At 37.3% G+C, this 21377-nt stretch overlaps 1 protein-coding gene across 3 annotated transcripts in view; it reads right to left on the reverse strand.

Annotated features, from left to right (window-relative positions):
* Window positions 1–7163: 7163 nt before the first annotated feature.
* The window catches only part of DNAlig1 (DNA ligase 1), a 719906-nt gene continuing 705692 nt past the window's right edge, over window positions 7164–21377 (reverse strand). For all 3 annotated transcript variants that reach the window (XM_068225852.1, XM_068225851.1, XM_068225853.1), the window contains one exon: window positions 7164–8677. In XM_068225852.1, the coding sequence (XP_068081953.1) occupies window positions 8597–8677 (81 nt within the window). In that variant the 3' untranslated portion in view covers window positions 7164–8596. The remainder of the gene's footprint in view (window positions 8678–21377) is intronic.

Raw genomic sequence — 21377 nt, forward strand, 5'->3', positions numbered from 1 at the left:
TTCGTGACTGATGCCATGCCTTAGATAGTTAAAGCCGGTAAAGCTTTATTCAAGAATGGTGCACGTAACTTGTCTAGCTCATGCTTTCCACAGAGTGGCAGAAGACATGAGGGAGAATTTTCCTAACATTTACAGACTTGTGTTGCAGGTAAAAAAGGTATTTATCAAGGCCCCATAGCGCAGGAAACTCTAGTCATTAGCTCCCGATATCCCACTACCTCCACAGCCTGTAGTCACACATTGGGGTACGTGGATCAATGCGTGTGAGTGCTACAGCGACAACTTTTTAGCAGTGAAGCGAGTGATAAACTCTAGAAGCCCAAGATGCCAGGGCTATTGAAATTGCCCAAGAGATGTTTTCAGCTGACGATGTGCAGGGTAAGTTGGTATACATTAAGGCAAATTTTAGCTCCCTGCCGTCAGCTATTACATTACTTCAGGGAGAGAGGTGTGACTATCGAACAAGCGACAGCCTTGGTGAAAGCAATGCAGGAAGCTTTGGAAAATGTGCGTGGTGGCGAGTCAGTATTTTGGAAACTAAAATCTGTTCTTGATAAAAACACAGGATGCAAGGTTTTGTGCTCAGTCGTCTGGGTACTCACTGGGGAAGATTTCAGTGTAGTGGATATTGAAGAAGAGCTGTCACCCAGTGATTTAGCGCACTTCAGGTATGCACCCCTCGCATCTGGACTTCAAAAGGAGCTTTTCGATGTACAAGAACGTTTTGGCCGACAACTGACGTTCTTTTACCTTCGAGAATCTACGGATGGTCACAGTTATCTACTGCAACATGGTCTGAGGTAAATATTAAAACCTACATAATATGGCCTTATATATAGCTTTACAGTTAAATCTGCAACCGACGGCGATTATGATTATTTTTATAGGAACGTTGTTTTCTTTTTCAGATCATTTCTCTTTATGGAGTACCTGGTGTCAGAAGATCTTCGTACCGGTACATTTTGTTTCTAAGGAACCCTGAGATTCCAAAACAAAGAACTGACATATTGCTATGTAAAAATTAGAGAAAATATCAATTATCAATATTGTTCATATCTAGAAATGTATATAATGTAGTTTCAAACAATAAATAATCGGGACTTTAAGGTCATTTTTTTGTTCGTGTTTACAACATTATTTGATAATTTTAAGGTCATGTTTTAGCATTTTTAGGTCAACAAAATCCGAGCCCTGCTAATTACTGATAGAAAATGCAAAAGATCGTGAACCGTATCAGATACCATATATGCTGAGCAAGATAGGTTAACTATGTGGTGAATGTAAATATTAGAGTTGGCAACTAGGTTTTGATATCACGCTCTGCCAATACAAATCGATATGAATGGCAGTTTGGGATTGGTTGGATGTCTATGTTTCAGCATATAACCACCAGACAGAAACAAAATCTGCCAAAACGTCAATTTAGAAGTAAAGCAGTGCGGAGTATACTTGTAAACTTCGACATGAAATAATTTCTTAGGACCTCTAACACACAACGAGATAATATGCTTAATATTACTCTTGATATTCCTAGCCGGCCTGGTGATTTTCCTTTGGTTACATATCCTGTTTCTTTAAATTAATTGTACCATCAGTGAATGGCTTTATGGTCCAGCGCATCGTGAAACTCATATGTTGTTCTAAAGTTACGTTGAACAAGCAAGTTTTATTTCAATTCTACAAATCAAAGCTTGCACGGATCTTTCTGCTGGATGGTCCACAATACAGGCCTGGCTACACACCACATGTACAGATGCGCTATTCACAGCAAGGGTTATTTTTAATGTTTTCTTTTTCTTTTTTTTTACATTTTGCTTTATGTTGCACGGACACAGATAGGTCTTATAGTGATGATGGAATAAGAAAGGGCTAGGAGTGGGAAGGAAGCAGTAGTGGCCTTAATTAGGTTACAGCCCCAGCATTTACCTGGTGAGAAAATGGGAAACCATGGAATACAATATTCAGGGCTAAATAATAGTAATGGCGTGTGGCCTCAGAAGAGGCCTGGTGCAGGTCTTTCAATCTGAGGCTGTGTAGGCGACCTGCGCGTCTATGAGGATGGGGCCCTACTTGTGATGAATTCTAATGCTGAAGACTGCACACACTCAGCCCCCAAGCCATTGGAATTAAGGTTAAAATCCCTGATCCGGCCAGGAATCGAACCCGGGACCCTCTGGAACAAAGGCCAGCACACTAACCATTTAGCCATGGAGCTGGACATCTTCAGGGCTGCCAACTGGGGTTTGAACCCACTTTCTCCCAAATGCAAGATCACAGCTGTGTGACCCTAACTGCATGGCCAACTCGCTCGGTACAGCGAGGGTTAGATCACACGGCCAAGGTCAGTCAACAACTACTAGCAGCGATTAAAAAAAAACCTCTTGCTTCTTTCCTCTTCAGTTTGTGACCATAATTGACTCAATATGTACCTACTTGAAGCAGCAACTTTTTATTAAAATATGGGTATTTTTAACTATTACTCTGTAAAATAAGCCAACGGCTGTAGCCATGCTGAAACACTGGATCCCGTGAGATCTCCGAAGTTAAGCAACATTGGGTGTGGTCAAGATTTGGATGGGTTGCCACGCACTGTTGGTGGGGGGTCAGGAAATGGAAGAGCAGAAAGGAACTGGCCACCCTACCGTGTGCAAACTCCGGCTCAGGCACATCTCTGCGAAGGTTTGGACCTGCCTTCAGGCAGAATACACCCTTACCTTACCTGTACAATAAAGAAATTATATTTATTACTTTAGAAAGGCTGTACTAATGATTTGTTTTCTGTCATTTTATTTTAATACAAATATTATAGAATAGTCAGTTAATACTTTTATAGTAGTCTCATTAGATGCTCCTAATAAATTTCGACTCTTTTAGTGGGTATCAGCTAAAGCCCAGTCAACAGAACACCAGATTCCCAGCAGATGTACGTGATCTGAGATAAACTTTCTGTGCTCTACTGCTATCATGATGGATGGCTTATATGTTGGTACATTTCCCATGCAATGGCTCCTTCACTGTCAGAAGAAGCTGCAGAGAAAATGACCAGAAGAATAGCAAGAGTATGGCATGAACTTCCATCCCTAATGACGTAAATACCTCATAACAATCTTCTTCTTCCACCGCTTTTTCCACACCTGTGGGGTTGCAAGTAAGAACTGTGTCATGTTTTACGGCCGGGTGCCCTTCCTGACTCCAACCCTATGTGGAGGGATGTAATTACTATTGCGCGTTTCTGTGGTGGTTGGTAATGTAATGAAACACCTTTCAACAGTGTCTACTTAGAAAGATCTAGTATTGTCATGCAAGATTAGAGTTGTCCAACAGTTCTGGACATGTTTACATTTTTCTGTACAGCACAGTACTGTACTGAAAAAATGATGCGTAACTGGTCAACATAACAGACCACTTTGGCCGTCATACTCCAAAATGATAATCAGCTTCGTGGGCGACAGATTTTGCCGACCAAGTATTGCTGAAACAATCCAGGAGAATGTAATTATTTTGTTGAACTGGTGCTCAAGTTCAGGTTTTTATGGTCGTGCTCACTATTTTGATCTTCAAGTGCTGTTTAATTTAGGTTACTTAAATTAGGCACTTCTGTTATTAAATGGGAGATATTTATAAAGAGGTGTACTCACGCCCGATCAGGTGTCAACATTATAAAGTATATACCACACACTTTTCAATGTATGAATTAGATTACCAGAATTAGCACATTTTTTAGGAGTAAAAATAAATAGATCAGTGACTTATGAATCAACCTCTGTATATTTCTCCACGTCTACCAGGAACTATTATGGTTGGTAGTATTTTCTTCAGTAGAATTACCGGAATAATGATCCTGTTATTTACATACCGTACTTGACCTCCTTCATGTAGAATAATAAGAAATAAATTGACAAGACCTTTTCAATACAATATATCAAGTGATATTACATCAGTCTTAGGACTAGTTTCAACCACTTACAAGGGGAGGTCCCAATGTCCGCATCACCGATTTTGTTCAAACTTTGTAGGTTGGTAGTACTACATCACAAAAACACACTGGCAAAGTAGTAGCGCTCAACTCTTAAAATTTTTCTAAAAAAGCGATTTTGAAAATGTCAAAAAAAGTTACGAGAGATTTAGCATGCCAGGTACCATCAAACGAGAGACTGTGGTGAGGTGGTTGAGTGGTTAAGGTTCTCCATTTCAGTTATGAAGATGGTGAGTTCGAATCACACTGCTAGCAGCTTTTTACCCCCCCCCCCTTTTTCATCTATTACAAATTTATTTTCTTCTATTACTGTCAAAATAGATTTTACATTTTTCTTTCCCAATAATTCGGCCTCTTCTGTGATATCTACAGAGTCGCCGGGATCCAGTAAGCGATTTATACAAAGAGGATGCTAGATGTAAGCCATGGCCCTTTTCAACTGTTTATTTGTTGTTTGCTCTCCCGGAAACTCGTTTGCACTTTGCAGAGCTTCACATTCAAAAACACTTCCGTTCGAACATAATTCAACATGCGAGATGTCCATACTGATCGAACTTATGATGAGCACGTCTGGTTAAATCGGACACAACTGTTACACAACACAACGCGGTCAGACACAGTGACTAACTGCTGTTCTCATTCACAACACGAGGAAAAAGAGGATCAGGAAATGACAGGAAAAAAATATAAAGTTGAGACGAGCGTGACTCGAACGCACCATCTTCATAACTGAAGTGGAGAACCTTAACCACTCAACCACCGTGCCACAGTCTCGCGCTTTATGGTACCTGGTGTGCTAAACCTCTCTTAACTTTTCTCGACATTTTCAAAATCGCTTTTTTCGGAAATTTTTGCCAGTGTGTTTTTGTGATTTAGTACTACCAACCTACAAAGTCTGAACAAAATCGGTGATGCGGAAATTGTTATCTAACCTTGTTGGTGGCCATCTTCAGCTAAATAAAAAATAAACAGGTTATGTGATAACTAAAAGATATGTATAACAGACAATGTTGCAGGAATACAAACATTTCATTTGACCTTTTAATTCCTATCTTTAGTAATCATGGCTCAGATAAAAAGTATTCTTTCTTTTATAATCTCTTTAAAATCCCCCCAGCAGCAGTCTTTCTTTCTACAACCTCCAACCCCACCTTAGACACCCCTTCTCTCCTTCCTCCCCCTCCCCTACCTAACCCACCTTCCCCTTCCCCTCCTCTTCCTTTCTATTCCTTTGTTTACATTGCCTGCTTCCTACATCAAGTCAGTGCTTGTTCTCTACCCACTCTTTGTTACATGGCCTGCCTGCTTCCTCCAGCAAGTCAGTGCTTGTTCTACATCAGACGTTAGAGATGAGTCTCATAAATAATTTTCCTCCTTTTAAAATTTATTTTCTGTATGTTTATTCATTCCTGATTCTGGCTATCATTTCCAGATTTACTTCTTTGCCTGAGTTCCTAAGTGAACTTAAAAGACATATAATAATAAGATGATCATAACCATAAATTTTGTTATTATATGTAATTTAATGTTATAATTATCCCTGCAACATTGTCTTAGTCTGTTATACATATGTTTTAGTTATCACATCATTTGTTTAATTTTTATTTCGCTGAAGATGGCCCTATGAGGTTGAAATTAGACCCAAGACTGATGTAATGTCACTTACTTAATATACTGTATTGAAAAGGTGGACCCTCTTGTCAATTTATTTCTTATAATTGCTCTTCCATATGGAACAAAAATGAAATTTATAGCTTATAATATAAACTCCTTTGTGTATTTCTAGATATCCTTTGTTATGATCATACCTATTCTATTTGTTGCTCCTAGTGCTCTGCTGTAAACCAACTGTATCTACAGTATCCCTACATGCTTTACACCCCCCCCCCCCTTCTCCACCTCATTTCACTTAGCCTGAGAGTGAGTATAGTTTTTTCCTTCATGAATTTAACAAATTCTTTGGTCTTGTTTGACATTGAAAGGAGAATAATAGAACTTTGTTTCACATCTATTAAATACTTAACTAGTATATAAAATTAGGATTTCATCCTTATTTTATTGCCAAATTATTAAAAACGTGGTACATGTTTCACTCATTTTCTGAGCATCTTCAGCCATATTGTCATCGCAAGGTTAATAGGAACATTGATCTTGAATATGTATACATGATTTGTCATTAGCAAACTTAAATAATACAATTTTTAAGAAACCTGATTAATGTTTTATTAAAATCTTGAAGAATCGTTGTCACTTCATATAAACTTGAGAAATGAGGTATATTACACTCTCAAAACAAATTATGAGATCAGGCACAATTATTATTGTGTTCGTCGTCATAATATCTGAAACTCTAATGTGCTGTGGTTTATTATAGGTGATGATGTTGCACACTTTGAAATTAACATTTACTGAAACTTGTTAAATTCAACATTTGTTGAAATTTGTTAAATTCAACATTTGCTGTTACCATTCAGGATTTGAATATCTTGTGTGAGTAAGCAGGGCCTAGGTCTGATGGGGACTCTCAAGCTTTATGTTGGTAGTTGAATTGTGATTTCTCTGAACTATGCAATGAGCTTGTTGACATATCTTTAAGTTAAGTTGTATGTTTCTTAAAAATAGTATTACTTAAGTTTGCTAATGAGAAATCATGTATACAAATTCAATATCAACATTCCTAATTAACCTTGTAATGACAATATTGGTGAAGATGCTCAGAAAATGAGTGAAACATGTACCACGTTTTTAATAATTTGGCAATAAAATAAGGATGAAATCCTAATTTTGTATGCTAGTTAGGTATTGAATAGGTGTAAAACAAAGTTCTATTATTCTCCTTTCAATTGATTTTCAATACAAGATCTAAAATGAGAATAGTCTCTTGCAACTTGTTTGACATGTCGCAATGTTGATTGTTCTCAAATTAATGACGTGATCATCCATTCGAATTGTCCTTACTATGGGTTATTATAATGTTGGGTTGTCATTCCCAAAGTAATTCTTAAACTGGGAATCTTATACACTAAGAATCTTTAACACTAAATTGAAAAATAGAAGTTTTAAAATGACAGGTTTGATTTTAGTGGCTTAAAATTCTCATTGCTATATTTTACAGTATATAACTTAAATGAAATTAAAAAATTACAACTGTAAAGTCCATCTTGATTAATAACAAAGAAGTACAAGGTGAACATCTTTTTACATTTATTTACAGAGAAACGATGCAGAAATTTGGTGATTACAGTAAGAGGGAATAGCAGTATGAAAGAACTCTCACTATGTAGTCATAAATCAGACTATGTACTGCAAATATCTAGCATTAAGCCAAATAGGTAAAAAATAATTTGTACTGTAACATCAGTATTAGAAAGTAGAATTGTTTTCTTACAAAAGACAATGATTTTGTCATTCCAAAGTGTGATACACTCAAGTATTTCAGCATAAATATCTATGCATACAGGTTGAGGTTGAGGGAAAGGAAATAATGTAATAAATATTACGGGAAGAAGGCTTAAAATACCTATCTCTGTTTTTCTACATCAGATTAATAACCCTGATGTTCTGCCTTTTGAAACAACAACACAACAATCAGCACCATCATCACCACCATTTTCTTATGTCTAAGGAAGACGTATAATTTGTACTGATATAATAAGGAGGTTCAAGTAAATATTTTTTATTTACATAATATATATGTCAGACCATAGACTAAGATGAATAGGAAGACAACTGGGAATCTTATACACTAAGTATCTTTAACATTAAGTTGAAAAATACAAGTTTTAAAATGACAGGTTTGTTTCCTTTAAAACTATTAAAATATTAAATGAGAGAAACATGAATTATTATTATATTATATTACATTTAAAAGTGCTTATTAAATATAATAATTACATAAAAGGAAAGATAAGAAAACTTGATATGGTTTTAACATCATATAATCATTCTCTTTTTCAATAATTAAAATATATGCTTAACCTTACAACAGTGTCTATTTGAGTCATCAATGCCCAACAGCAATCTTATTCTATCCTGCAGTTGCGGTCCCACGAATTTCTTTTCCGAGTAAGCCTACTCTCTATCAACATGCACCAACATAGCAAGTTTTTTCCTCCATCTGTTCTTTACATGTATCTGAGAATCTTATACATCAAGTTAAAAAATGGAAGGTTTAAAATGACAGGTTTGTTTTCTTTAAAGTATTAAATGAGAGAAAAAGAATACATTTTATATTACAGTTTTTAACTTAAACTACACGAGAAAATATGGTACTTTAGTCATCAATGACTAACACCAGTCTTATTCTATCATGCAGCTGTAAGGCTTTATAAGCCAACTAAGGAGTCCGTTGCATGACAATTTTCCAATATTCCTTTTAGCAGATTATAATCTGAAGGAATGAACTCTATAAAATCAAATTTAAATGCTTTGAACATTTGTAAATGAGCACAGAGTTAACAAAAAGGAAAAAATTGCAATTTTTTTATAAGCAACCTGATATGTTCCTATTTACATCTGTCTATGGTATTTTTCTTCGTCACTGCTTCTTACTTTTCCATCTGTGTTTGTACTATCAGTTTTATTACAGACATCAGTCTTGGTATTTCTTTTTCTTGGCCTTTAATAGAAGTCTTCTTCTATGTTCCTCAGAGCAGAGCCAGAAGACTCAATTTGAGCTTGACTCATATACATTTGAGCAATCTGCAACAGAATATATAAATGACAGGCAAATGAGTAAGCAACTACAGTATCAGACAAGATGAAATTTAAGCTGTTTAGAAAAGGGTATAACAAAAAGACAAGAAATTTAAGACCAGCTGTAATAATCACATAACCACATTTCAGTAGAATCGTAGAAAAGATAAGGTATAATATATTAGATAGTATCTTGCCAGTTATATTTGTGTTTTTCTTCGTGTACGGCAATCCTTTCGCTACTTAAGCATTTAACTAAACGCAGTGTAGTGTACCGGTAGTGTAGATCCATTGTAGTATAGATACAGTACATTTAGATAGTGATGTATCTTGCCTGCTATATTCGTGTGTTATCTTTCGTGTGTATTAGACCGTAATACGAATAATAATTTGTCTAAGCATTTAGCTTCGTTGGTAATCTTTGAGTACAGTAGTTCTTGCAAATTTCATTTCTGCTTGTGCTTAGTAGTGACATACGGTACCGGTATCGTAATTAGGATACGTCTGAAAGTAGTTTAAAAATTACTGTAGTGCACTGTACAGTAGTGTACGAGTAATATCCTATTAGAATTTAGTGTGCTTATTTTATTATTGTAAAATATTTGTGTAGTACTGGTGTAGTAGGGGTATCCGTAGAAACTCGTACTAAAATACTCTTGTTGTAATTAGGATAGGCTTAATTGCAGTTTGGAATTGTGTAGTTCTTGTGTATTACTTTCGATATTCAGTAATTAACAGCAGTTTTCATCCTGTTAGGGGTTGTAGGAAAAAAATTGAACACGACTAAGTAGTATTGTAGTGTAGTCGTATATTAATTACCTTATTGTGTGATCTTTGAATACTATCCCAGACAATATAACCCTCCGTCCATTTATTTTTTGCAAATAAGTTATTTTATTTTTAATTTCATTTTTTCCGTAAAGAATGGCTAAGGAGCGCGAGTGTACAAACTGTGGGTGTGGTGAGGCATTGAGGGGTATGAGGGAGGAGTTGGAAAGTTTTAGGGAGATAATTAGGATTCTCAAAGAAGACAGCAAGGAAGATAGGACTCCCTCAAACAATGTACAGGTTACAGTAGGTGTACAAGAGGGAGTGGAAGGAAAGGGGGAGTTGTAGAAGACAGGTGGTCTAATGTTCTAAGGGGAAGGAGATTGCAGGCTAAGGGCTCTATTCAGGATCAGAATTCAGGACAGGTGTCTGTGCGAAATCGGTACGAGTCACTCCAGGTAGAACAACAGAGGGAAGATGAGGGACAGGGAACTGTTGGTGAGATGTGTGGAAGTAGGAGGAAGGGAAAATGTAGGAAAGGGAAATGTAGAGTAGAGGATAGGAAAAGACAGGTGGAACAGGGTCATGGGAAAGAGAAAAGGGAGGAGGAAGTAGCTTCTGGAGCTATCAGGAAAGATAGGGCAGACCAGGAGGGGAGGGGATCAAATGAGGTGGGTAGGGTTGAGGCTCTGGTCATGGGGGATTCCATCGTTAGACACGTGGGGAAAGTGTGTGGAAGAAAGGGAACCAGGGTAGAATGTTATCCAGGAATTAGGTTGAAGCAGATGTTGAGGAAAGTAGAAGAGAGGGAGGAGGGGAAGGAGAAGGTGGCAGTGTTTCACTTGGTACCAACAACGTAAGGCAAGCTGATATAAGTAGCAACATAGTTGGAGATGTGTGGGATCTGGTAAATGCAGCACGGGTGAAGTTTAAGAAAGCGGAGAATGTTATTAGTGGAATACTGTGTGGGAGGAATACTGACTGGAGGGTGATTGGGAATTTAAATGAGATTATGGAGTGGGTATGTGGGAAACTGGGAGTGAAATTTCTAGATCCTAATGGGTGGGTAGGAGATAGGGATCAGCGCTCAGATGGCCTTCATTTAAACCACAGTGGTACGTATAAGTTAGGAAATTTGTTTGGAAGGGTAATAGGGAGGTACATTCAGGGAAACTGGATGGCCTAGGGAGCGGTGATAAGGGAACAGGGAACTGGAAATCAAGTAGGGATGACATAAAATTGTTAGTGTTGAACTGTAGAAGTATTGTAAAGAAAGGAATAGAATTAAGTAATTTAATAGAGATATATATATTTACCAGATATTGTAATAGGAGTTGAATCATGGCTGAGAAATGATATAATGGATGCAGAAATTTTCTCACCGCACTGGAGTGTGTATCGTAGAGATACGATTGGAATGGTGGGAGGGGGAGTGTTCATTCTGGTGAAAGAAGAATTTGTAAGCTACGAAAAAGTTAAAGATGAGACAGATGAAATTCTAGGTGTAAGGCTCATTTCTAAAGATAATAGGCAACTTGATATATTTGGAGTGTACAGATCGGGAAAGGGTAGCACTGACGCGGATTCGGAATTATTTGATAGGATAGTCAGCTATGTGGGAAACGACATGGAAAGAAATGTGATTGTAGCGGGAGATCTGAATTTGCCAGATGCCAATTGGGAAGGAAATGCGAACGACAGGAAGCATGACCAAAAATGGCAAATAAGTTAATATGGGAAGGACAGCTGATTCAGAAAGTGATGGAACCAACCAGAGGGAAAAATATCCTGGATGTCGTGCTTATAAAACCAGATGAGCTCTATAGGGAAACTGAAGTAATAGATGGTATTAGTGGTCATGAAGCTGTTTTTGTGGTAGTTAAAAATAAATGTGATAGAAAGGAAGGTCTTAAAAGTAGGACTGTTAGGCAGTACCATATGGCTGATAAAGTAGGCATGAGGCAGTTTCTAAAATGTAACTATGATCGGTGGAAAATGGTAAATAAAAATGTAAACAGACTCTGGGATGGATTTAAAGAAATTGTTGAGGAATGTGAAAACAGGTTTGTACCATTAAGGGTGGTAAGGAATGGTAAAGACCCACCTTATTATAATAGAGAAATAAAGAGACTGAGAAGGAGGTGCAGACTGGAAAGAAATAGAGTTAGAAATGGCTGTGGAAGTAAGGAGAAATTGAAGGAACTTACTAGAAAATTGAATCTAGCAAAGAAGGCAGCTAAGGATAACATGATGGCAAGCATAATTGGCAGTCATACAAATTTTAGTGAAAAAAGGAAGGGTATGTATAGGTATTTTAAGGCAGAAACAGGTTCCAAGAAGGACATTCCAGGAATAATTAATGAACAGGGAGAGTGTGTATGTGAGGATCTTCAAAAGGCAGAAGTATTCAGTCAGCAGTATGTAAAGATTGATGGTTACAAGGATAATGTTGAGATAGAGGAGAAGACTAAGGCTAAAGAAGTAATAAAATTTACATATGATAACAATGATATTTACAATAAGATACAAAAGTTGAAAACTAGAAAAGCGGCTGGAATAGATCAGATTTCTGGGGATATACTAAAGACAATGGGTTGGGATATAGTACCATATCTGAAGTACTTATATGATTTTTGTTTGGTCGGAGGAGCTATACCAGATGAACGGAGAGTTGCTTAATTTTTTTTTATTTTGCTAGGGGCTTAACGTCGCACCGACACAGATAGGTCTTATGGCGACGATAGGATGGGAAAGGCCTAGGAGTTGGAAGGAAGCGGCCGTGGCCTTAATTAAGGTACGGCCCCAGCATTTGCCTGGTGTGAAAATGGGAAACCACGGAAAACCATCTTCAGAGCTGCTGATAGTGGGATTCGAACCTACTATCTCCCGGATGCAAGCTCACAGCCGCACCTCTGTACGCGCACAGCCAACTCGCCCAGTGGAGAGTTGCTATTGTAGCCCCTATGTATAAAGGAAAGGGTGATAGACATAAAGCTGAAAATTACAGGCCAGTAAGTTCGACATGCATTGTATTTTTGCAGATGATGTTATACTGTGGTACAATTTCTTTTGTAATCTGTAACAGAATTTAGGGAAATGTTTCCCTGTTTCAGACTACTCTTGAAGAATATGGAAATGTGTGTCATTTTTAAACTTTATAATTTTCATCCCCAATTTTCTGTACTTAACTATGTTGAAGATTAACTATTCCTGTGTCATAACTTAAACAATGAAGACATTGTTAAACAACTATATAGGTAATTATGTTTGAAAACTGCACTTTACTCAGTGCACAACTATTGTTTAATCATATCGCTCTCTGTGTATGCCCAATCAGCTCCTGGCAACCAGGAATGAGTTAGCTGGAAAATTTATAATGTGCAATAACGGACTATTTATACTGGTAATATAAATTTACTCCTTCGGGTCAAATATTTCAGATTCCCTATGGGAATCAACATCTGTATCATCCTGCTGATGAGTCGGAGTCTTGGTCTCAATGGTGGATTGTGCAGATGTTTGGTGGCTAAGGTGCAAGCGTTTTTCAAGATGATGATGAATTATCATCAGGAGCGTTACAGTGGATCCCACCTGAAAACCAGGATAATGTAGAATTTTTGTGGCACCAGCAACTAAAACTGATTTTCTCATTAACTGTATTTAATATGATGTGAAGCGTGATAATACTTCATGGGATCTGCATATACATATACATATATATATATATATATATATATATATATATACATACATACGTATGTATGAAAGAATTATTCGACAACCAAATATGTAAGTAATATTCAATATTTTTTTGAATTGACTGGTTCTGTGGCTTACCTGTAACATCTAATCTCGCCTGGAATGATTTATACTGAAATTTACGTCTTGAAAATTTTGTCAAACGTGGAATAGCGAGGAATAAGTGAAAATGAGTCCGGATCCATGGCTAAACGGTTAGTGTGCTGGCATTTGGACACGGGGTCCCTGGGTTCGATTCCCAGCAGGGTCTGGAATTTTAACCATCAATGGTTAATATTGCTGGTGCGCGGGCTGGGTGTATGTCTCGTGTTTATGATCATTTCACCCTCATCACGACATGCAGGTCACCTACGGGCGTCAAATCAAATGACCTGCACCTGGCGAGCCGAACATTTTCTCGGACACTCCCGGCACTAAAAGCCATTCACCATTCCATTTCAGTGAAAATGTCATCAACATCTCCAATGGATATTCTAAAACTGAATTAGATAACAAAAAACTTACAAATTATGTTTATTAATTATAAACAGTCGAGTCTTATTCGATTGGAAGATGAAGTGAGCAAATGAAATTTTTCTTTTGGATTTATCTGCTCCTATGGAAAAATCTGTATTCAATGATAGTTTCATTTCCTTTTTTAATGAATCATGTATGTAAACCCAATAGTAGAACCTAATTGACGTAATACCCTGTATTTCGTTCAACCTTACCATGCATTTTGTGTACTGTATTCTCTCTGCGTTATAACCTATTATAATATTATTTATTTTTCTTATGCTAATTTCTTTTCCTTCTCGCTATATAGCATTCTATTTCATTTTGTGAGTTCTATCCCTTGTGCAACTTAAGCATTATTTTCCTTATTTTATGATAATTTACTCTCACTTTAGTTTTCTCTTAAATTGTTCTGTAGTGCTAAGAAATGAATAAACTTGGAGAATCAATTTTACCATATCTTTGGGTGTGTTTATCAAACTGTTCATTCGTACGGGTTCATAAAGGCTGATTTCTGTTTTATTCTTTCTTTACTGCCCTTCTCATTTCACTGTAGTTTCTGCCTTTCTACTGTGATCCTGCTTCACTTGTAACAGAGACTTGATTTGCAGTCTGGTACTTAAATAATCTTTAATCATTTCACTTGTGTTTTTTTACTGGCGGAGTCTGTTTCATCCCTGAGGTTTTCACTTGTTCTCATATTTCTCTAGTCTATTTTGCCTGGTGCCTATTTTATTCTTATTTCTTTTCTCATTAATTTTACTTATCTTTCATGAACGTTAAGGATTTTTCATGTTTGCAGAACACACCCTGATAATCAATTTAAGTAATCTTCTACTACTTCCCCCCACTCCCCACACCTGCGGAGTCACGTGTGCAAACTGTGTCACGGGGAGGGGGGAGAGAGGAAGGATGATTTGACCCTGTTTTATGGCTGAATGCCCTTCATGACGTCAACACTATATGGAGGGAGCAATCAATATTACATGCTTATGCACTGCTTGGTGGTGTGGTATGCTGTCTGAATATGAAGAGGAGAGAGTCGGGACGAATACAAACTCCCAGTCCCTGAGCCAGAAGAATTAATCAGATGTGATTAAAATCCCCGACCCATCTAGGAAACAAACACGGGACCTTCTGATCCGAACGCCTCAATGCTGACTCTTCAACCAAGGAGTCAACAATCAAATTAATATTAATGTTGCCATTGTGATAGGGGCTGCCTGGCCGAGGCGGTAAAGGCGTGCTCGGCTCGCCCGGAAGGACGTGGGTTCGAATCCCCGTCAGGAAGTCGTAAAATTTAAGAAATGAGACTTCCACTTCCGGAGGTGCATATGGCCCTGAGGTTCACTCAGCCTACACCAAAAATGAGTACCAGGTTAATTCCTGGGGGCAAAGGCGGCCGGGCGTAGAGCTAACCACTCTACCCCATCAAGTGCCGAGGTTACGGATAGTGGAAGCCTTTACCTTCCGCCGCTCCAAGGGCCTTCATGGCCTGTACGGAGATGACTTTGCTTTGCTTTGTTGCCATTGTGATTAAGCGCAACACTGAGTTGTTGATTTTGAAATTCTGTTACAATAATTGAGTTTGGTGTTCTTCTATTTCAACTTCCTAACTAGCCTTATTTTTAATTTCCTGGTTTATCCTGAAATTCAGTTGTAAATCCATACAGTTATTTACTCCATATAATCAAACAGAAATCCAGATTTCAATTCAATTCCCATTCCTATCTAAACTTTAATCATAACAATTGTGAACATAGTTTAATTTATTTCATTACTCTGAAGGATTAACTGAAGGTACAGAAACATTTTAAAATAAAATTCTGATTGAAATATTCTAATTTCTTTTAATTTTCTCAAGACAGATGTTACAATGCTGTGTTATTTATTTGGGATAATTGCTTCTCGGCTAGTAATATTACTAAATGTATTATAGTATTATATGCGCAGTGAGCCTCCGCGGTCCAGGCGGTAGTGCACCGGCCTCTTACCGCTGGGTTCCGTGGTTCAAATCCCGGTCACTCCATGTGAGATTTGTGCTGGACAAAGTGGAGGCGGGACAGGTTTTCCTCCGGGTACTCCGGTTTCCCCTGTCATAATTCATTCCAGCAACACACTCCAATATCATTTCATGTGTCATTCAATAATCATTGCCTCAGAAGAGTGTGACAGGCTTCGGCAGCCGGCACAATGCCTATCTCGCCGCTAGATGGGAGCTTCATTCATTCCATTCCACACCCGGTCGAATGACTGGAAACAGGCTGAGGATGTTCATTATACGTGCAGTAACAGACTTGACCTAATCCACTTTAAAAATCTACTTCAAATTGAAGTTTAAAAACATAATTTTTGAAACTTCTGCAACTGACAAACGGGAGTGTCTTTATGTTATAGTATGACATGCTTTGAGAATAATAATGTCCTCTTTCTGTGTAAAACAAAGACCGTACATTGCAGAGTATATTGTTCTTGTAGTAACTTGACTCGCAGTTCGGAAGTTGAAGCGTATATAAACGAGTGCCGACTCATCTTCACGGCAATAACGAGTGCCGACTCATCTTCACGGCAATAACGAGTGTCGGCTCATCTTCATGGCAATGTCATGTGGCGTATTTATATTGAGGTGAGAGGATAAACACTGTCACTGTTTCAAAGCTTTGCTGTTTCAAAGCATCGATGTAGCTGACATGTATGGAATGACTGGAGTTTCTGCTCATGTGGTACGACGCACGAAACAATTTCACTGCTTTAAAACAGTGAAGCATTGTTGTGTCGGGGCATCGAGGCGTGTCCGTACACACAGAAAACCAAGCTCTCAGGCAACTTGATGTCTTTGGAGTGTACAGACCGGGAAAGGGGAGCTCTGACGTTGATTCAGTATGATTCGATAAGATAATCAGCTACGTGGGAAACGATAAGGAAAGGAACGTGATTGTGGTGGGTAACGTCAATTTAACAAATGTCAATTGGGAAGGTAATGCAAACGACAGGAAGCATACCCAACAAATGGCAAATAAGTTAATATGGGAAGGGCATATGATTCAGAAAGTGATGGAACGAATTAGAGGGAAGAATATTCTGGATGTGGTACTGGTAAAACCAGATGAGCTCTATAGAGAAAACGAAGTAACAGATGGTATTATTGATCACAAAGCTGTTTTTGTGGTAGTTAAAAATAAATGTGAAAGAAAGGAAGGTATTAAAATTAGGACTGTTAGGCAGTACCATATGGCTGATAAAACAGGAATGAGGGAGTTATTAAAAATTAACTATGATCGGTGGAAAACGGTAAATAAAAATGTAAACAGACTCCGGGATGGGTTTAAACTATTGTTGAGAATGTGAAAATAGATTTGTACATTTAAAGGTGGTAAGGAATGGTAAAGATCCACTATATTATAACAGAGAAGTAAAGAGAAGAAGGAGGAGGTGCAGGTTGGAAAGAAATAGAGTTAGAAATGGCTGTGGAAGTAAGGAGAAATTGAAGGAACTTACTAGGAAATTGAATCTAGCAAAGAAATCAGCTAAGGATAAAATGATGGCAAACATAATAGCTGGTCATACAAATTTTAGTGAAAAATGGGAGAGTATGTATAGTTACTTTAGGGCCGATGACCTTCGATGTTAGGCCCCTTAAAACAACAAGCATCAGCATAGTTACTTTAAGGCAGAAACAGGTTCCAAGGACATTCCAGGAATCATTAATGAACAAGGGGAGTGTGTATGCAAGGATCTTCAAAAGGCATAGGTAATCAGTGAACAGTATGTAAAGATTGTTGGTTACAAGGATAATGTCCAAACAAAGGAGGTGACTATAATACTAAAGAAGTATTAAAATTTAGAGGGTTATACTAAAGACAATGGGTTGTGATATAGTACTATACCTGAGGTACTTCTTTGATTGTCTGCATGAAGGAGCTATACCAAATCAATGGAGAGTTGCTATGTTAGCCCCTGTGTATAAAGGAAAGGGTGATAGACATAAAGCTAAAAATTACAGGCCAGTCAGTTTGACATGCATTGCATGTAAGCTTTGGGAAAGCATTCTTTCTGATTATAGATAGATAGATAGATAGATAGATAGATAGATAGACAGATAGATAGATAAAGCCTTTATTTTATGTGGCGAAGTTAGGGCTCTTGGCCCTTTCTTACACTTAACCACACACATATTGTTACAATGCCATATAATGACATTGATTAACTTAAAATACAAAGAACTACAAATAACACTAATTTTTAAGACAAAAATATGAATATATACACACAAAGAAGAAAGAAAGAAAAAGTAACTGCCTACATAATACAGGATTAAAAAAAAAAAACACAACGAAAGAAATACGAATGTAAAAATACTAGTAAGCTCAGTAAAAATATTAAATGAAATTTAACTAATTGTATCCTTGCATGACTAGATCTAAGTTAAATACTGTACTTACTACTAGCTATTTTTAGGCTACTTCTACTTCGTAAATACAATATGGATGTTTTTAATTTAATTTAAATTATCATATTAAACCAATATTTAATTTATTGTGCAATAATCTCATATCATTTTCACACACAATCACTCGTTCCACTCATACAGGTATTGTACCTTGCTGGAAGCACTTAACGAGGAACTGCTGGTAGGATGTTTTAAATATACTTTTTGATGCAGCATCCTTGATGTCTTTCGGAAGAGTATTCCACCATCCCGAAGCAGTGATAGTAAATGATCGATGGTAGGTGGTTGTTCGGTGGACAGGTATTTCTAGGAGGGACACTGAGCGAGTATCATGGAGATGTAAAGAACCAAGGTGACGAAAATTGCTGGAGAGATAAGCAGGGATGTCTTCCGAAAGTACCTGGTACACAAGAGTATTTGCATGTAGTTTACGCCTGTCGTCTAGCCGTAACCAAGATAATTGTTTATAGTAGGGAGAAACTTGAGCGTCATATCGTAAATCCATAGCATATCTAAGACAAGCATTTTGAGTGCGTTGTAGTTTCAAGCTTAATTCATTTGTTATATCCGTAAGAATTACATCACAGTAGTCAAAAATGGGAAATAATAATGACCAAACAAGTTGAATTTTTAGTGATCGAGGGAATACATTTCTGAACCGTTTTAAGGGGTGCAAGCCACAATAAACCTTTTTGCAGATATTCTTAACTTGCGCTGACCAGTTTAGAGTTTCCGTTATAATAACACCAAGGTTAGAAAATGATTCACAATAAGGTATAACAGTATTATTTAAAGTTACGGGAGGAATGCAATTTTGTTTTAAAATGTGAAGATGCTTTGATGTACCGACGATAATGGCTTGCATTTCATGGGGGTTTAATTTAGGGTTGTTTTTAATTGCATAGCTATTAATTTGCTCAAGGTCAGTGTTTACATTACATATTGCTTGTTGTATATTATTAGTTCTGGTGTGGTAATAAATTTGCAGATCATCAGCATAAAGATGGTACTTGCAGTGCTTAATTGATCTGGTGATATCATTTATATATAAAGTGAATAGGAGAGGGCCTAGGACTGACCCTTGTGGAACACCAATATTTTTTGTTCGCCACGTTGATTTATTATTATTTGCAACCACACACTGCTGGCGGTTTGTTAGGTAAGAACAGAAAAATTCCAGCACTTTCTGGCTAAAGTTTAAGGACTGTAATTTAGGAAGAAGCAAACTAGGATCAACAGTATCAAATGCGCTACTGAAATCTAAAAGAGTAAGTATTGTCACTTGTTTGTTGTCCATTGCATATCTAATGTCATCTGTCACTTTCAGCAGAGCTGTCATGGTACTATGTTTTTTCTTAAAGCCTGATTGGTAAGAGTCGAGTAAAGCATATTTATGTAAGTACGCAAGGATTTGCTCATGTACCAGGCGTTCCAGCACTTTGGACAGAGGTGGTAGGATAGAAACTGGTCGGTAATCTAAAGGAATACTGGGTCCATCCTTTTTTTGGGATTGGGATGACTCAGTTCGATTGGGAATTGTCTGGTCTGAAGTAGCCACTATTTTACTTTTGAGATCATTACGACAGTATATAGCACACCCTCCCCCTGTACGTTTTCTTCGGTCTAGCTTTCAGAACTCAAAACACTAATCAAAGTAGATTTTTCAATCAAAACGTCGTAAACTCCAACAATGGGTTTTACCCAGGTACGGGAATTTATAGGCTTACCCGTTCTCAATGTCTTGTATCATATATCGGGCAGACAGGCCGTTTTTATACAAGATACCAGGAACATTTCAACGTAAACAAACGCAACAAATTTTCTGCCATGAGTACACACATGAAAGACACAGGCCACCAATACACGACAACAGAGCAGGACCTACCAATCCTCAAAAAGTTAAATAAAGGAAAATTAATGAACCAGTATGAAAACATCTATATTTTCCTGAACCAGTGAAAATGAAAATCAGAACTTAAATGATACAATAGATGTCAAAAATCCCCTTTATGAACTAATCCCTAAGTTATTGCAAATATTAAAAGTAAAACGACATATCTTTAAATCTCCTTCCTCAAGAATTCCTTCTATATTAACCAATACTACTCCTTCCCAGTCATCCCCTAACAACACTCCCCCACAGTTGGCCCACAAACATACAGCACCACCCAACGCCTCCTTCCCCTACACTCCCCCCACCACACCCGGCACATAGCTACAACATACGGAGCACAAGCACTGTGACAGTTAGTCGAGCCGGGACCGTCAACATAAGAAACCTGCCACACAAGACACGAGGGGGTAAGAAGTAGTTTTCTAAAGCGGCCACCCTTTAAAATGGAATCACATACTTTAGTATGTACAACATACTTTTTACTCTTTAACTACTTTCTGGTACTGGAAACTACTAATTTCACTATCAAACATAAAATTTGAGAAGTCTTCCCTTCGATCAGCATCAACAACAATGGCATGCAACTCACATTTCAGCATAAAAAATGCACATCACTTGGACAACTACCGTCCAGTACTGAAAATTCAGATTAATAAAAATGATGCCTGTTTCAATATCACAATAATGAATAATAATAATAACAACAAAAAATAAGGAGTGCAAATTTTTTAAAATAAAATTCACAAGTTAGGACAAACCCTTAAATTTTAGGGCTGTTATAGTTGACATCCAAACTTTTACTAGCAAAAACTATATTTATATGGATATCCAAGACGATAATAGCATTCATTGAAGATAGCAAACAAAATTAAGAAATCTACAACCAGATTCTAAGCCTTGTAAATGACCATTATATGCAACTTATGTTCGTTATTTATAAGGGTTTAAATGTGTTTTATTTTAATTTAAAAGACAAGACCAAAGATAAAGAACTGGACAATACAGTTCAATGAACGTTTTAACGTGTTCCTAATAAGTGTACACCGAGTGTTCAACATTCATGTTATATGTTGAATGGAATGGAGATGCAAGTGAAGCCCATGAACAGAAACTGGCAAATAAATTAATTTGGGAGGGAGGATTTACACAAGTAGTACAAGAACCGACTCGTCTCAATAACTTACTAGATGTATTCTTGGTTAAACCATGGGAAATTGTTGATAAAACTGAGGTAATTGAAGGAATAGGAGACCATAAGGCTGTAATAATGGATGTAGGACTCGTACCAAAAAGGCTTAATAAGAGGGTTACACAAGACAAGAAAATGTACAGAAAAACTA

The sequence above is a fragment of the Anabrus simplex genome, chromosome 2 (genome assembly GCF_040414725.1).
Source record: "Anabrus simplex isolate iqAnaSimp1 chromosome 2, ASM4041472v1, whole genome shotgun sequence".
Lineage (NCBI taxonomy): Eukaryota > Metazoa > Arthropoda > Insecta > Orthoptera > Tettigoniidae > Anabrus > Anabrus simplex.